This window comes from Antechinus flavipes, chromosome 2 (assembly GCF_016432865.1).
Source record: "Antechinus flavipes isolate AdamAnt ecotype Samford, QLD, Australia chromosome 2, AdamAnt_v2, whole genome shotgun sequence".
Lineage (NCBI taxonomy): Eukaryota > Metazoa > Chordata > Mammalia > Dasyuromorphia > Dasyuridae > Antechinus > Antechinus flavipes.
The window spans coordinates 182,772,083-182,791,527 of NC_067399.1; the positions used below are offsets into that span (position 1 = coordinate 182,772,083).

Here is a 19,445-nt window from a genome sequence, read left to right on the forward strand (position 1 = left end):
GTAGTAGTATTTAGGACAGCAGGATGAAGAGTAGTATTTACAATGGTTTGTGATGGATTATGTACTTTACCATAAGTTTATTTACTCATTTTATGAACTGTGGTCATTATATTTGATTTAATATTTCTTGAAAAAATATTTCTATTTTTTTCTTGAATTTCTTAAATTCTGATATCAAAGAAAAAGACATTAAGGAGTGGGAAAAGGTCTGTACTGGAAAAAGAGGGATAATTATTAGTTCCATGAAGAGGTGCAAAAGACCTATTACAATCCAGGGAAAGAAGAGAGGGAGATGGGCATTGTCTGAAGCTTGATCTCATAAGTTTGGGCTTTAAGAGGAAATAACATAATCATTCAGTTGAGCATAAAAATTTATCTAATCCGATCAAGAAGTAGGAGAAAAAAGAGGAAAGAAAAGGGAGAGCAGGATAGAAGGGAGGGCAGAAATACTAGGGAAAAAAGCAAAAGAAGGAGGGAAAAAATGAGAGAAGATAAGTGGAGTGGGTTAAAAAAAAAAAAAAACAGAACTAAAGTCAGAATGAAAATAACCAAAGGGAGAAAATATGATGGGGAAAAAAAAATAGAGATCTGGGAATCATAACTGTAAATATGAATGGATGAACTCTCCCATAAAATGAAAGAAAAAAGCAGAGGATTAAAAAGCAAAATCCTACAATATGTTGTTTACAACAAACATATTTAACACAGAGAGACCCATACAGAGTAAAGATAAAAGGTTAGAATAGAATTTATTATGCCTCAATTGAAATTTTTAAAAAGCAGAAGTAACAATTTTGATCTCAGATGAAACAAAAGTAAAAACAGATCTTTTTAAAAGAATAAGGAAGAAAAGTCATCTTGTTAAAGAGTACCATAAATAATGAAATAATAATGATACTAAATGTGTATGCACCAAGTAGTAGATCAGGCAGATTCCTAGAGAAGGTTTTAAGCCAGTTACAGAAAGAAATAGAAAGCAAAACTATTCTAATAGGAGATCTCAAACTTCCTCTCTCGGCATCAGGCAAATCTAACTGCAAGATAACCAAGAAAAAGAAACGAGAAAGGTTAATGTGATCTTAGAAAACCTAGATATAATAGACTTCTGGAGAAAATTAAATTGGGACAGAAAAGAAAAGAAACAACTTTTTTTTTCTTTCCAATATATGACACCTACACCAAAATCAACCATGTATTATGAAATATAAACCTCACAATCAAATGCAGAAAGGTAGAAATAGTAAAGGCTTCCTTTTCAGACCACAATGCAATAAAAACCATATTCAATAAAGGACCAGGGAAAAACCAATTGAAAATTCAGCAATCTAATTCTAAAAAAATTGAGTGGGTCAAACAACTAATCATCAAATCAACCCATAATTTCATACAAAAGAATGACAGTAATGAGACAACATGCCAAAGTCTATGGGATAGAATCAAAGCAGTTCTTAGAGGAAACTTTATATCTTTAAATAGCTACCTAAATAAAATAAAGAGAAGATCAAAGAATTGGGCATGCAATTTAAAAAGCTACAAAAAGAACAAATCAATGCCCTCTTCCAATTAAATACCAAATTAGAAATTCTGAAACTCAAAGAAGATATTAATAAAATTCAAATTAAGAAAATTGTTATACAAAGAAATAAAACTGAAAGTTGGTTTTATGAAAATTAAAACCCAGCAAAATTAATGTTTGGTTAATTTGATCGAAAAAAGAAAAGAAAAGAAAGGAAAAAACCAAATCACCAGCATCAATAAACTCAGATCAGATCTAAACAATTGTAAAAATATCAATTATTCATGATGAGGCTGAGCTAATATAATAAAAATGACAATTCTGCCTAAATTGGTCTACTTGTTCAGGGCTAATCAAACTACTAATCAAACTGCCAAAATATCATTTTTTTAGAACTACAAATAATAATAACAAAATTCATCTGGAAGAATAAAACATCAAGAATATCAAGGAAATTACAGGGGAAAAAAATACAAAGTGTGTGCTTAGCAGTACCAGATCTAAAAGTGTATTATAATGCAGAACCATTGATAATGGCTCAGAAATAGAGTGGTGGAACCAATTAGATACACACTACACAATAATCAGGTTCTAAAGTAATCTAGTATTTGTTAAATTCACAAACTTTCTAGTATTTCATAAATCCAAATTCTAGAATAAGAACTCACTATTTGGCAAAATTTGCTGGGAAAACTGGAAAATAATATGTCAGAAACTCAGCATAGACCTACATCTCAAACCTAATACAAGAATAAGGTCAAAATGGGTACATGATTGGTGCATAAAGGAGGATACCATAAACAAATTAAAAGCCCAAGGGATAATTTAACTATTAGATCTTTGGAGAAGATTTTAGGGACAAGTAGAAACTAAAGAACATTATGAAAGGCAAAACGGACAACTTTGATTATATTAAGTTAAAAAAGATTTGCACAAACAAAGCCAACAGAAACAAGATTAAAAGGGAAGTACAAAGCTAGGAAAAAAAACCTTTACAGCCAGTATTTCTTATCAAGGTATCATTTTTAAAATATATAAAGAGCTATGTCAAATTTATAAGAACACAAGTCATTCCCCAATTGATAAATGCCAAACAGACAATTTTCAGATGATAAAATTAAAGCCATCTACAGTTATATGAAAAAATGCTCCAAATCACTATTGATTAGAGAAATGCAAATTAAATCAAATCTTAGATACCACTGCATATCTCTCACATTGGCTAAGATGACAGATAAAGATAATGATAAATTTTGGAGGGGATGTGGGAAAACTCGGACATTAATGCATTGCTAGTGGAGTTGTGAATTGATCCAACCATTCTGGAGAGCAATTTCGGAACTATATCCAAAGTGCTAGCAAACCATGCATACCCTTTGACTCAGCAGTGCCATTAGTGGGTCTTTATCCCAAGGAAATCATAAAGGAGGGAAAACGTCCCACATATGCCAAAATGTTTGGAGAAGCTGTTTTTGGCATGAAAGAACTGAAAAAAGAATTGGAAAATTGAGTGCATCACTTGGGCAATGGCTGAACAAGTTGTGGTAATGAAGTTAATGGAATAATATTGTTCTATAAAAAATGCTGAATAAGCTAATTTTAAAAAGGCCTGGAAAGATTTACATGAACTGATGCTGAGTGAAACAAGCAGAACCAGGAATACATTGTACATAATAGCAGCAAAATGTGTAATGATCAATTATGAAAGATTTGGTTCTTCTCAATGGTTCAGTGATCCAAAGCAGTACCAATAGACTTTGGACAAAAAAAATGTAATCTGCATCCAGAAAAAGAACTAAGGGTTCTGAGTGTGACACATGCTATGCTCACTTATTTTTTCTATTGTTGTTTTTTTTTTTCTCTCTCCCATTGTTTTCCCCTTTTGCTCTGATTTTTTTTCCCTCAACATGATTTATAAAGCAATGTGTATTAAAAAAAATAAATGTTTTTTAAAGTAAAAAAAAAATAAACTTTGTGATTTAAAAGATTTTACATTTTTCCTTAGATTCCAGAATCTAAAAGTGAACTGTCCTCTAAAGTATTATAACTGATTAATTATATGCTTCTTTTAAGTTTCAACATCTCCTGCTTCTGTCAAATGAACAGAAGTTTTATTCTTTTCTTGTAATGTTTTAATCTGTAAGATTCCTCAAGTTATTCCAGTAGTATACATGGCATAACTCTTAAATAAATCCATAAATGCTTATAGTTGTTTTTAAGGGATCACATTTATAAGTTATTTCAAGCAAAAATAACTATTATACATGAGATATTAATTTGAAATTTCTCAAATGAGATAATGGCACAAAAGGTAAGTACTCTAGATAAGAAAATATATTTCTCGATTTTGCAGAAGACATTTAATATTTAAATATATTTATTTATAATATTTAATATTTAAGTTAGGTTAACTTTTTACTCCACTCAATCTTACAGTTGAACTTAAATTTCTTACTATGTATGTATATGTATGTGTGTTTTTATAATCACATTTTATAACTTTGTATCCATAACTTTTTGGTGACACTGTCAGATATGTACTTTTCCTTTCCAAAAAAGTGCTTGTTTACAATAACTGCTTATTCTAAACTCTAAGTTACTAACTTAAGTAATTATTTCTCCCATTGATTTTTCTATGATAAAAACAAAGGACATTTCAGAAAAATCAAATTATGAATCAACTGTTATTCAGTAGACTAATTCATTTGCTAACCAATAGATCGAATGCATGCCAGAGAAATCAAAGAACTCAAAAAGTCTTGAAGCTTGTATTAGTGGAACATGAAATGGTAGTAGAACTTGAAAATTCTATTGTGGTATTATTGTTGTTCTTGTTATCTTATAGAAAACTAGATTTAAAATGTGAATTGATCATTTGGAAAGAGTGCCTGCCATGCCTGCTTTCTAAGTTTAAATCCATTTATTCAATTTCATGAACTAAGCCTCAGTTAGGTTACTACAATCTGATTATGTCATTGCTTTATAATTTTTTCATGTGTCATCTTCAGACAAAACTGTATTGTTATATTGATTGCCATTTTATTTTTTATAATTTATGAATAAAATTTAGGGACAACAACTTGTTTTAATATGGAGATTGGTAACTAGAGAATAAAGAAGTGCTATAATCTATGCCCCTTTAAAGAAATATGCAAGGGAAGGGATGATAACCTGACCTGAGGTCCTGAAGTGAGGATGAACTTGGAATGTAATGAGATAACCTAGCTCAGAACAGAAGGTTAATTTGGCAAAATAATGGAAAATGAAATTGGATAGATAAATATGGCTAATTGATGAAGGACTTGAATGCTTAGATTCTGGTAGACTGACTAGAGATAACAATGTTGAGTTATTTTTCCATCAAGTTTACCTCTTTCTACCCATTTTGTTACATTCTTTGCAAAGATACTGAAGTGACTTGCCATTTCCTTCTCCAGATCATTTTTCAGATGAGAAAGCCAAGGCAAACCAGAGTTAAGTGACTTGCCCAAAGTTACACAGCTAGTAAGTGAATGAGGCAAAATTTGAAATCAGATTTTCCTGACCAGGCATATCATTCTAACCACTTTGCCACTGAACCATCTTTAGAGATAATACACACACACACACATACACACACACACACACACACACACACACACACACACAAATATACATTAATTACTAAACCACAATCTGAATTTTCTTTATGTTTTAATTCCCTGAATTTTAATTTTTTTAACTGATATATTTTTGGGATAATTGGAAATAAATAACAAGCATTTTTTAGTTGTTACATGATGTTAGATAGAGGACTGAGTTTAGACACTGGAAGAGTGAATTCAAACCCTGCCTCAGGTACTTTCTAACTGTATAACCCAAGGCAAGTCATTTAAGCTGTCTACCTTACTTTTCTTATCTGTAAAATAGTGATAGTAATACTTCTGAAAGTTGTTGTGAAAGTGAAAGCACGTTGCAAACTTTAAAATGCTATTTACTAGAAGTTGAAGAATGTAACAATGTGTAGACTCATTCAACAGATGCTTAATGCAGAATTCTAAAGGCTTTAACATTCAATATTATTCTTGTCCTTGCTTTCTCTTAAATCCTGCAAAAAGTTCTCCCTCTAACTGATATAACTTAAATATAAGATTTCTAGTTATTCAGTGATAACATTTAGGTTATTTATCTAGTGCTTCTTCTCCCTTTTACATACTTTAAATATTTTAAAAAACATTTTATTTATAATTTATATTTATATTTTGTGTATATTTATTATGTGTATTTTATGCATATATCCAAAAGTATAGCTGTATGTTTTTATATGAGTAGACATAGCTATGTATTTGTATTGTATATTTATGTCTATTTCTGTATTGATTTATACATATAGAAAATATAACCATGTTTATGTATACGTGTGTATATATATATACATACATATAATTATGATGTAGCATATTTCACAAACTTCCATATATTGGTATATCCAAAAGATTTCTACATTTGTGCAGAAAAAAAATCCTTCTGTAGATGTATCTATATATCTATCTATGGGTCTGTGTAAGTGTCAATAGGGCATTCCGAACAGAGAGATGGCTTTGATGTTAGGAAGATCTGGGTTCAAGTGTTGTCACTGACATATACTGGCTTTATAAATATAGATAAGTCACTATATCCTTCAGGACTTATAGGAAAATCTGAAGTCGTTCTGCATTAGTGGAGAAAAGTCCTAGACTACTTCCCTAAATAAATGTAATTATACATTTGGACTAAAAAAGAAAACAAAAACAAAGAAAAAGTGTATTATGTATGTTCTTATTAGTTTTATATTTGTTTGACAAGCACACATATACATATATGTGCATATATGCATATACATATTTAAGTGTAGTGAAAGTTGCATTATGAAATGCAGTTATATGATAAAGAATTATACTTTCAAGCATACCAAAAAGGAAAACCTGGCTTTTTCTTACCTCTTTTCTCTTTAAACATACTCTCGATTCCATTAGTTTTTTCGATTCCCAGTCCCCAGGGCAAGATGAAAAGAAAACATGGGCAGGATTTGCTCCTTAAAGAGGATACTTGTCAGAATGTAAAATAGTGGTGCACTATACATAATGCCACATGTCAGGCTCAGAAGAAGTAATTGGGTGTGTGTTCATACCTGATTTATGACTTGAACATTTTTTTATGCACCTGCTGAATTGTTATTCTGTTTTAGTGTTTTGTCAGTGCTCACAATCTCAAAGCTTCATGTTTTCAGATGTAGAACTAGAGCAAAAGTAATTTTTCATCTAACTGTAGCCTGGATGGATTATAATAAAATGGGGTGGGAAAGAATGTTCTTGAGAGACATATTTCCCCACTATGTGACCTTCCTTTGACTATAATTGATATATGTTGTTTTAAAATATATTCTTCTGCTGCATTTTCTCCCACATTGATGGAATCATACATATATTTGCCCTTTTTGAAATAAAACTTTTTCTCATATGAAAATGATTGGTTATCTGAATTTTTTCAGATCTTAATTTCTTTTTCCATACATACATACATATATATATACATACACACATACACATACCTGACAGTTTTGGTTATACTACCAAATTAGCAACAGGCAACATATTGGTTTTTCTGGGCCTCTTAACTAATAAAATATTTTTTTGTTTGTGTCTTGATTCTTTAGGGTAGGGGCAAGCGTCCAATTCTCCTGTGAAGACAATTATGTCCTTCAGGGTTCTAAAAGCATAACATGTCAGAGAGTCACAGAGACTCTAGCAGCATGGAGTGACCACCGGCCAATCTGTCGTGGTAAGGAATATAATTTGGATCCTCTTTTTTATTTATTGTCAAGGTAATTTTTTGCGACAAATTTGAGCTTTAAAGCGTAAGTCATGGTAAATAAACAGATTCAGAAATAGACCAGTTGTTATAAAACCTGAGTTCTAGTACCATTCTTCATTAACATCCCTTTGTTACTAAAGTTAAATAATTTAACCTAGTTTTTTCATCTGGAAGATAAGGTAATTTAACTAAGTCATTTTTAGGTTGATTATAGTTTAGACATTCAGTATATTTTCTTTCTTTCTTCCTTCCTTCCTTCCTTCTTTTCTTTCTTTCTTTCTTTCATTTTTTGCTGAAGCAATTGGGGTTAATTGACTTGCCCAGGGTCACACAGCCAAGAAGTATTAAGTGTCTGAAACCATATTTGAACTCGGATTTTCCTGACTTCAGGCCTGGTGCTCTATCCATTGTGCCATTTGCCACTGAATGCTGCCCCATTCAATATATTTTCAATTTTATTTCTTTCTTTCCTCCCTAAGTTTATCTTTCCCTTTCTCCCTTCCTTTCTTCAGTTTATTAGAGCAATTAATTTACTTTAAAGGAGATTTTGATGTCATGGCCCAAATAATAATTAGATCAAATGCTTAAGATTTTATTCATCTTTAGCATTATTACCAAAGTCAAATGTTTCTATTATTTTTTTAAATAAATGAATGGGAGATAAGTTTTCTTGAGCTAGGTCATGGGGATATTTTTTACATATTCAAAAATTATGGACCACCATAATAAAAACATCATGGATGCATAAGATCCCTTCTATATATATCATCGTAAGAGAGCTTGAGGATTTCTGGGAAACATTAACATATGAATTTTGTAATGAAAACAAAATTTATATGTGGAGTTAACTAAGCTCATGTATTATCTCAAAAATTTTGAAGTTTATAAAAATGTTATCTTGATATAATTAAGAAAAAAAAAGCCATTACTTTAGAATCAGTTTTTATTCTTTGTTACAAGCATTAGAAGATTAGATTCTTTTATGCATGTATACACACATATAATTACAAAATAATTGTGTTCAATATACTGAAAATAGAAAAAAAAAACACTGTTTATTATTGCCTTTGGAATGTTCATGGGTTTTTATGGCATTTGGTATTGCTTGTTCACTTTACTTTTAGAATTTTCAGATTTCATAAGATATTCAATTCTGAAAAATTGTATTTGCAATTTACTCATATTACTACTGTGACATTGGTTTGCTATGACAATTAATTTCAATGTTTCTTTAAGTAAAAGGTGATGTGAACTCTATAATAAAATCCTTTTCTATTTTTTCCCCTTTATATTAGATCGTAAAGTTCTGGAAAGCCAGGATTGTCTTTTGACTTTGTATCTCTATCTCTTAAGTAAAGGTACTTAATTGATACCAGTTAACTAACTAATATAATTTGTTGCCTTTCTTTTCAAATCTTCATTATTTATTTATCACCTTAGGCAATTTTTTTCTGAGAATTTTTTTAACCCTATTTCTATTTGAGCTAATTGAAGAGAAGACATTTAAAAGCCTCCCCTCTCTCCTACTCTCTAAGAATCCCAGCTCCTATTCTAGATAGTGGGTAAAAAGACATAAAATCCATTATTTTTCCTTAATTATAATGAGTAGGAGTTCTACTTTAATTATTTAAACAAATCTCAATTCCTACTAGTTAATTTCCTAGTGATAAATTATTTTGCTTAATAAGTAAGTTTGAAAGTCATTGTTTTTTAATTTTAAAAAAATCTGATAAAAGAAAAGAAATGAAATACTCTGATTTATTAGTTTGCAATCCAGGAATGACATACATTAAAACAAAATAAATTAATAATTTTCAAAAAATTTGCTTAGGAAGAAAAATACAAGATTTTTTCCCCAAAAAACCAAACAACTTTTAAAGACTATCTACTAATTCATAGAATAACTTCTGATCTGTATTAATGTAAATAATAGCTATAATAATGATGTTGTAGATTTTTCAAGTATTTAGTAAAGAAGAAGTATGCATGACACTGAATTTGGTAACAGTATGCTTACCAAGGTTAAATAATGTATTGCATTTATTTCTTGTGAGCTTAAATCTAATAGAAGACTAAGATACAGAGATAATAATATACAAGATTATAAAATAAGTGCATCAGAGAGATTCAAAACAAACTTCTGTGAGATATTGATATAAATTTAATTTAACCTGGGTTTAGGAAGGTTTCATGAATAAAACTGGATTTTAGTTGTATCTTTAAAGACTTGTAAGAATTTAACAGTTAAAGGGGCAATTAATGGCATTTTAGGCATAGGGAATAACATAAACAAATGTATGAAGTTCTTACACCTGAAACTTTTAGGAGTTAAAGAATATTTTTTATTAGATTGTAAAATTTATGGATGAGAGTAGCATGTTTAGAAATTTTCTTTGTAACTGCCTCATCAAAAAGCCCTATAAATTGCATATATTAGGCAATTAATATATAGCTAATAAACAAGTAAACAAAATAGATATAATGATTTTCCTATAATTGTATCTCTAATATTTTATGTTTTAGTTTGAGAAAATGGTTTAGGGTAGCAAAAAATATTTCTCTATAATTTTTTTCTTCTTAGATTTTTTTTTTACATGCCTTTCAGGAAGCAGGATATTTTCAAAGCTTTAAACTAGGCTTTTTTGATGGACAGAAGCAGCTACACCCAAAGAAAGAATACTGGGAAATGAATGTAAATTATTTGCATTTTTGTTTTTCTTCCCGGGTTATTTTTACTTTCTGAATCCAATTCTCCCTGTGCAACAAGAGGACTGTTCGGTTCTGCAAACATATATTGTATCTAGGATATACTGCAACATATTTAACATATATAGCACTGCTTGCCATCTAGGGGAGGGGGTGGAGGGAGGGAGGAGAAAAATCGCAACAGAAGTGAGTGTAAGGGATAATGTTGTAAAAAAAAAATTACCCTGGCATGGGTTCTGTCAATAAAAAGTTATTATAAAAAAAATAAATAAATAAATAAATAAACTAGGTTTTTGTTTTTTTTTTTTTTAATTAAGAATTTAAACTGGCTTAATATAAGCTTTAGGAGAGCAGGGATTTAGTATTATTTATCTTTATGCCTTTCACAGCCAATGACATTTTACACACTGTAAACAATATATACTTAATTGAATTGAATTGAATTTCACACACACACACATACACACACATAATGAAAAGCTGTTTTAATAAGCAAAATTCAAAATAATCCAATTGGTGGATTTTTGTTTCCTTTTACAAAAATTAGAGGCAGAAAGGGCTATTAAGTCTCTATTACAAGCAATAGAAACTGCTTCTAAAATTTTGATATTCTACTTTTAAAATATGTTAATCTGAACAGTTCAGTTCTTTCAGGTCTTATGAAATAAAGCTACTGTTCTATGATAGGCAAAAAGACTTGAATTGATCCTTACCCATGCTCTAAGGGACAAATGCCTCTGCCTCTGTTGGAGCAGAGTCTTGAGTAAACAGCATCATTTGAGGAACTAGAAAGTAGGACTATAACTGTGATCATGATTCCTTTTGTTCTGAAAAAGGGATGGACTAATTTCTATGCTAAACTATGAAGTGGGAAACTTGTCTTCTACTCATCCTTGCCCTAAACAACCACATAGTAGTATCTTTTAGCACCTTAAAGATTTATAATGTCCTTTCAGATATTACTCAGTGTTTTTGTTTCTGCTAACTCTTCTATTGTTGGTGACTCATTAATTTTAATGTTTTTGCACTTTTTAAAATATTATTTTGTTGTATCCCATTCATTGTGAACTATGTAGTCTATTACAGTACTACTGGGTTTCCCCTTAAAGGAAGATCTTGATTTCTACAGATGAAATAGTTAAATAGTAGTTGGCCTAGGCACTTTGGGTAAGAGAGGCTTGTGATGACTTTTTAATCTTAAGAGTAGCCTTTGTGAGAAGAGACACATGTCTATACTTCATTTTAGTCTAAATAGGCTATGACACCATCAAAAGTCACATCTTTAGAAGCATTATGATATCAAGGAAAGAGTACTAGGTTTGGAGGCAGATGAACTGTAATCAAATCCCAGTTCTGATCATATGCCTGTGCCCCTTTGAGCATGACAGCCTTCGCTCTTCCAACAACCCAACAAGGCACAATTTTATGGGAAGGTTAGATTTTTAAGACCCCACTAGGTCTGACATGCTATGTTTCTGATAATACTGCCTTTCTCTATGAATAAAAAAGGAAATGAACATCTTCATGAGTGTGAATAGAAGAACAGAATTCAATTACTTTTATTTGTCTCTAGATTGACATTCCTGACAATAAATATGCTTTAAGTTAAAGTTCTCAAGTTTCTCGAGATAGCAACTTTTAGGTACATTAAGTAATCATTTATTCATTGTTTTTAAGGATTTCTGGTTACAAATGACTATGATAATAGAACTCAAAATGTTATTTAAATCAGGAAGAAATCTTGTTAAAGCTCCACAGAAAATTCAATTCAAAAAAAATTTTTTTACTACTCTATAAATTTATTTTTTAGTCACTAAGTTTGTTTGAAATACCTAGTGCTCCTGAAGGGACTCTAACTATGTATTTCATATTATATAACACCATAATCTGTTTCTTATAACATGAATTTATACTTGAAAATCTGTAATTTCATCATCTTTGAGATCTGTACCTTAATAGGAGAACTCCATCTGTTGCTGTAGATCCCAAAACATGTATGACATGACTGATACATCTTGGAAATTACAACAAACACACAGAAATTAAATCACTTGTCTACAGCCACATAGGTACTATCTGAACCTATATCTTCCTGACTCTAAACTGTAAGGAATCATAAATTTTAGCTATAATAAAAGTGAGAAATAGCAAAGAAAGAACTGTGATTCTTGTCCCTCATATTTAAAGAGAGACTTAATAATGTTTGTAATACATATTTTAAGACCTTTCATTTATCAAATACAACAAAAATGCATTAAGACTAAAAGCATTTTATTTTTCTCCATAAGTATATTTTCAAATCTGTGGAGAAAAGTTGATTCCCACCCCCTCATTCCCTCTGTGTTTAGATCTTCATGGTGTCTCTAACTAGTAATTAGCCTGTTTTGACTACAGTGGAATTTCTTGATGAAAGCATTTGATAAATTGCTATGAGTCAGAAGTGATCCTTCACATCTGGACAGTTGGGAGGTAGTTAGCCAAAGCTCACATTAGCTAATTGCCTTTGAGTACTGAAAGAATGTTACCTGTTCTTCCTGTTACTACACAGATGAATGATTATCATAAGTTAGAAATTATACAAGTGATTTTGTTTGAAATCATGCTAATTTCATAAACAGATGGGAAAACAAGTATTATGATTCTTTATTAAATAAATAATTATAAACTTTTCAAAATCAATTGAATATTTTTAATTGGCAGTGATTTTTGTCTTAAAACTCATTTCAGCAAGCTTTTAAGTTCAAGATATCATATTAGACATGGCAAATACAGGAAAAAGAAACAAAAAAAAAGAAACAATTTTCTGTTGATTTCATATCTTGCTGGAAGCTATAAGTTAACATTTTAACTAAGAGAGCATTCAAACTGATATTGTATGCCATTAGGTTTCAGGATAAGAGTGGAATGCAATTAATATTAATGATAATATACTTGCTTTAAATGTTAGAGTTTTACTTAAATTCAAATGAAATAGAAATATTATTCAAAACTAAAACCATAGCTTCTCTATTATTCCCAGAATCACAAAATTTGGCCATAAAAAAGGCATCAGGGACCATTTAGTTCAACTCATTAAAGGAATATTTATTATAAAAACCACAACAAATGGATGATCTAAATATTTCTTGAAAAACCTCAAAGAAGGGGGAATTCATAATGCTTCAAAGCTACCTATTTAAGTTTTGGACAACTCTGAACATTTTCCCCAATGTCAAGCTTAAAATGGCTTCTTTGCATAATAATAAATGTAATAGTGGTAGTGGGAATTTTCTACTAGAATTTCTCTATAAAAATTTCTTGTACAACAAATGATTCAATTTATTAGTTAATGATTAAAATAAGTTGAAGAGAGTTTGTGACATATATAGAGTCATACAGATTGTGTGTTCCAAACAGGATTTACATTTTGATGTTCATAATTACAAGTTCACTACTCTATCAATTATGTCACCCAACCATCTCAAGTTTAGTTCTGAAGTCAAACAATACAAGTCTAACCTTCTTATACATGAAGTCTTCCAATACTTCAAGACAGTTATTATATTCCTCTTACTCTTCGCCAGAGTAAACATAACTGGTTCTCCCAACCAGTCATCATATGGTAGACTCGAGGTCTTTCACCATTCTGATTTCCCTCCTATGCATACTCTCCAACTAATTAAGGACTTCCTTAATTGTTGTACCACAAAGTGAATAAAATATTCAGAGTAAAGTCTGATGTTCCTTTTATATCATTCTTATTCTCTTCCCATTTTTTTTCTCTACCTCTCTCACTTGATTTTCAAAATCCTTTATGTGCTTTTCCATGATCTAAGACTAATTCATATTTTTCTTGGAGGCTTTGGATGAAGGAGCTTTGACTTTGTTATCTTCTTCTGAGTATGTGTTTGGATCTTCTCTATCACCATAGTATCTTTCTATGGTCATTTTTTTTTCTGTCATTTGCTCATTTTCTTAGTTTATTATTTAACTTTTAACTCTTAAAATAGGGCTCTTCTTCCACAGTGAGGGCACACTGTGTTAACTTTCACTTTTTTGTGCAGCTATTTTCCGAAGTACTTCTAGAGACCTGTAAGTTTTCAATTCTTCCAAGATGATATCATCTAAGGAACGGGGTTTATTGTACTCTTGGACTGTGTTCTCGTCAATGAGTGACCACAAGCAATTTTTCCTGTTCTGAAACTATGAGGAGAGTCCACTTCACTGTGCCTACAAACTCTAGTGTACTCAATTGAGCAACTTGTCTCTTATTTTATAGAAAAAATTAAGGTCATTCTTCATAACCTCTCTCTTTTCCCCTCTTCCTCATCTCATAGCAACATATTCCTTCTACTATCATCTCCCCCAACTATCTCACACAATAAGGTTCCCTTACTCCTTCCAGAGGCTAAGTCCTCTGATCTGGCCAGCACTCTGGTACAAGTCCTAATTAACTGATTCCTGAACAATTTTAACAATCTACTTATGAGTTTTCTTACCTTCACACTTCAATTCATAAGAAGTTCAGGTCTGAATCTCCTTACTTCATAAGCTCCAATGGCTCCCTATAACTTCTAAGATAAAAAATAAAATTCCATACCATTCAAAGCCCTTTATTATCTATTTGCCTAATTCTTTTCAAGTCTTTTAACACTGTACTACCTTCTAATATTGTACTTAATTCAGTGACACTATCTGGATGATTTCATGAAGATAACTTCATATCTCATTTCCTTTCTTGGAATTCTCTTTCTCTTCATTTTTGCCTACTGAATACCCCTGGCATCTTTTAAATCCCAAATAAAACCACAATTTCTACATGACATCTTTCTCAGCTCCTCTTAAGTCAAGTGCCTTCCTATTGCTTCTTATTTATGCAGAAGTCAACTTGTTTGTATTTGTGTACTTCTTGTCTCCCCTACTAGATTATGAGATCCTTAAACAATAAGGACTATCTTTTGCCTCTTTTTATATCTTCAACACGTAGCATAATAACTGGCATATAGTAGGTACTTAATAGATGTTTATTGATTGCTTTAATCTTCATTGGATCCCAACTAATTCATAATTCTATTTTATCTGAAAATGTGATCATCATACATCTATGTTCTGTCAAACATGGCTTACTTCATTTGATACTCTCAGTTGTGTTTACATTAAACATTAACAAATTATTTTTGAAGCCAGCTATCCAATGAGTTCTGAATCAATTCAGTTGTGTGATCATCTAATCAATATCTCTTCATCTTCTCCAAGAGAATAGTATAAAATTCTTTATTAAAAAGTTTGCAAAATTTTACCAAGCAAAATGAAAAGATTTCCCTTATCTATTAGTTTATTGATCCTGTCAAAAATAAAATGATGGTCATCTGTCATGCATTGTTCTTGATGAAACCGTATTTGCTCTATGTTTGAAGAAATCATTGCTTCCCTATCCAGATGTTGTCTAGCTCTCTGCTTAAATGGCCTCAATACTCTCAAGAGCAAAGCTTATAAATGGTGGGTATAGCATGAGAATCATTATCTAATGTACTTTTCAAAATTGACTCTTAAGTTGTACTCAAAATTAGAGACAGTTTAATGGCACAGAGGACATGGAGTAGAGAAGACATGAGTTCAAATCCAACCTCAAACATTTACTAGCTATAAGACTTTGAGCAAGTCATTTACTTTGTTCACCTTAGTTTCCTTTTCTATAAAATGAAAATAATAATAGCACCTGCCTTTCAGGGTTGTTCTAAGGACAAAATGAGACAATATTTGTAAGGTATTTTGAAAAACTTAAGATTCTATATAAATACTAGCTCATTATAATTATTATTATTGTAATTATGTAGAGGTATTATACATAAATATTATTTTTTCTGCTTAGAAGTTATGCTTCCCATTAAGGATTTTACATTTGAAACTCTCAAGTGAGTTTTACTGTCACTTAAAAAATCTTTTAAAAAAAACTTGGTTCTAATGGTTAACTGGCATCTATTTTTAAATGGTCTGCCTCAGGCCTAGCCAAGGGCAGAAAGCCAGAGCAGGTACAAGTCCCAAGAGGAAGACAATGCCACTGGTGGACATTTTTTGCAAAGCCAATGTGGCATCAAGGACAAAATGCTCTTCTGGGGACTCAGAAGAAAAAAAAGAAAATGAAAAATCATGATAGAAAAAGTTAGCAGCAAATTCCTCCTTGACTTTACAGATAGTTATATAGATAGAGATTGTGATACAGATATACTTAGGGGATAGGGAGTAGACCTGTGATTTCATTAATTTGAAGACCTCCCAGTGAGGCACATTCTCTGACAGTACAGATCAATATTCTTTTTACAACTTATAATTTTAGAGAGTTGACTAAAATATTAAGATGTTAAGTTATTTGTTTAGGGTAACAAAGCCAGAATCTCTGAGAAGCAGGACTTGAAACCTGTCTTTTTTAGCTTTGAAGTCAATTATTTGCCCTTAAAATATTTCTGTCTCTACCACAATCTCTATCTTTATCTCTGTCTCTTTTATCTTCATTTCTATCCATATAATATGCTAAGTAAATAGAGCACTTGGCATAAATGCTGGTTAACTGATTATATCTATATAGCAATCATATATAAAATCAAATGCTTCTGATACATCAGATTATATCTTTATATGAAGAAAAAATGTTTACACATATACATATATAAAGGCACTATAACAGATTATAATAGATTCTTTTATTTAGTTTTTGGTTTTGGTTTTGGTTTTTTTTTTTAGTTTTTACTCATGTCTCACTGTTTGTGACTGCATTTGGGATTTTCATGGTAAAGATACTAGAGTTATTTACATTTCCTTCTCCAGTTCATTTTAAAAATAAGAAACTAAGGAAAAAAAGGGTCATATAAATTGCCCATGATCACACAGCTGTTATACATGTGAGACCAGATTTGAATTTGGGGAGATAAGTCTTCCTTATACAAGGCCTAGAACTTTAATCATTGTACCTCCTAATTACCCCAGCTTATAGTATATAGAGTTGTAGAATTCTGGGCTTCCTAATCAAGAGGTCAGGCTCAGTAGCCACAATTAATATTTCTAATTGTGTGGCTTACTTCCCTTGTGTATACCTTAGGTTTTCCAGGCACATCAGAATACGAAATCAGAGATTTATAGATGAAAAAGCATCTAATTACTTCATTCTTCACATATTAAAATCCAAGAGCTAAAAAAGTGAAATGACTTGCTGAAAGTGTATAAGATAGCAAGGTACAGAAATAGGATATGTCTACTAAGTCATATTTGAGTTCTGAATTCCTTTGCTGATAGGATTAGGGTTATATTTATATATGTTTGTAGAAATTCTCTCTATATATATTACATATATGTTTATTAAAATAGTTTTATATGTACACACATGATGAATTTGCTTTTAAGAGATATCTACATATATTCAATTCATATAACATTAACAGTAGTTTTGGGGTTCCTAATATATTCATGATATAGATAATAAATGATCTATATGCTATGTTGTTATTATATTAGCTTGCAATTATATATTAATTGCTGAATATAAGATCTTTATAACTAAAGTTCTAAATTGACTATGAACAATTTCCCCCAGTTTTATCTTTATTGCTGAAATTTTCCAATTAATGTGGCTAATGATTTTGTTTATCTTGGGAGAAAAGTCAGCATCTGAGGTTCATGATCTTTTTTGAGAAGAACCTAAAATAGACTAATTAAACAGAAACCATGAGTGTGTAGGAGTGTGTATGTTTGTACTCTATTGTGTATGTCCTTTTAAGTCAAAATCCATATATTCATTTTTAAAATTCAAATGACATTTTATTTAATTTTTAACAGAAAATATATATGTAAAACTTTTTTTAAAAAAATGCTGGGTAATTAGAACCTAATTAAGTGTTATGTTTGTAGGTTTGTAGCATCCAAGATTTAAAAACAGAGCAGAAGTCAGAATGAATCGATACATTTAAAACAAACAAGCCAAAAAAAAAAAAAAAACAAAAAACACCATTCATTCTCATTTAGCTTCCTGACTGAGTTTTCTATTGTCAACTTCAGTTCACTGACTTGTATGGCCTTACCAAAATTCATGGAAGCACTTCAGGCCATTCAAAGCTTTGGGGTTATTATCTCAGACTTCAGAAAAACACAATAAATACAAAATTTGACCAAATAGAGGAAATTCAATATTTCTCCACCCCAAACCCTCAAGGTTTTCTATTTGCCTTTCCCTGAGTATTAGTCAATCAATCAATCAACAAGTATTTCTTAAACATATACTATATTGTAAAGGGCTGAAACTCTGAATCAGACAAGAGAGCATTTATGGCTACCTATTCAATGTGAGACAATGGCTCTATTAGCATATATTTGGATGATGGTTCTCCTCACTGTTGTTATTTGCTGAATGTTTGGTAGTAATTGTAGGCAAGGATTGGAGGGCATAGGGAGAGAAGTGAGAAGCACTTGGTGACAGAAGAAGGAGGAAAGAGTCTAGAGACTCCTGACTCCAGAACCCAGGGTACATGTTTGGCAAGCCTCGGGGCAGCTTTCCTGCCTCCTTCACTTCTCCTCCTAAAAACCAAAGACTTTGATTGATCCTGACTCTGGTTGACCCTGAGGCCAGCCAGAGAGCTAGCCTGTACTTTACACTATATGTCCTGCTAGTCATTGTTGATAAAAAGAGAAATGGTGCCTGTTTTTGACAAGCTTATGTTCTAACTCTAACATAATGTCTAAGAGACATTGTATACATGTATAAGGATATACTCAATATGTACAAAAAATAGTACCTTACTACAGTTGCATGCAATAGGCACAGACAAAGGCAGAGTGAAATGTAATATAAAAAGCAGGGAACTAGCAGTTAGAAGGACTAGAAGTTACGTCCCTCACTTTTCCTTGCCTTAAGGTTGTCTTATGCCTTATGACTTCCAGATTTGTGACTTTGGGAATATTACTTTCTCTCTCTAAATTTTAATTTTTACCTTCAATAAAATGAGATTTGTAAAACTTGTTCTGTTCATTGTCAGTTGTTAATTCCTTATCCCTTTTGGGTTGTCTTTAGTATATTAAAAGATAATGGCATAGTTTACTATTTTCTTCTCCAGCTCATTTTACAGATGAGGAAACTGAAACAAAAAGAGGGTTTAGTAATTTGACCAAAGTTACATAGCTAGTGTGTGTCTGTGGGCACATCTAAACTTAGATCTTCCTGCCTCCAGGTCCAGCACTCTATCTATTATACCATAAGGTAATATTGTTTAGACATTAAAGTTAATTTATTAGGTAATAATAAAAATATATAATTAAAGCACATCAAATCAGGAGTCTAGATCTAACCAACAAGGCATTTTATTATTTTATTTATTGTTAGCCAATACTTTTCTTACATTTAAAAATGACAACTTCAAATATGAAA

At 31.0% G+C, this 19,445-nt stretch overlaps 1 protein-coding gene across 1 annotated transcript in view; it reads left to right on the forward strand.

Annotated features, from left to right (window-relative positions):
* Window positions 1–19,445, forward strand: part of CSMD1 (CUB and Sushi multiple domains 1) — a 2,716,069-nt gene that overhangs the window by 1,843,914 nt on the left and 852,710 nt on the right. Inside the window, exon 9 of the mRNA XM_051975995.1 lies at window positions 7,191–7,315. Within this exon, the coding sequence (XP_051831955.1) occupies window positions 7,191–7,315 (125 nt within the window). The remainder of the gene's footprint in view (window positions 1–7,190; window positions 7,316–19,445) is intronic.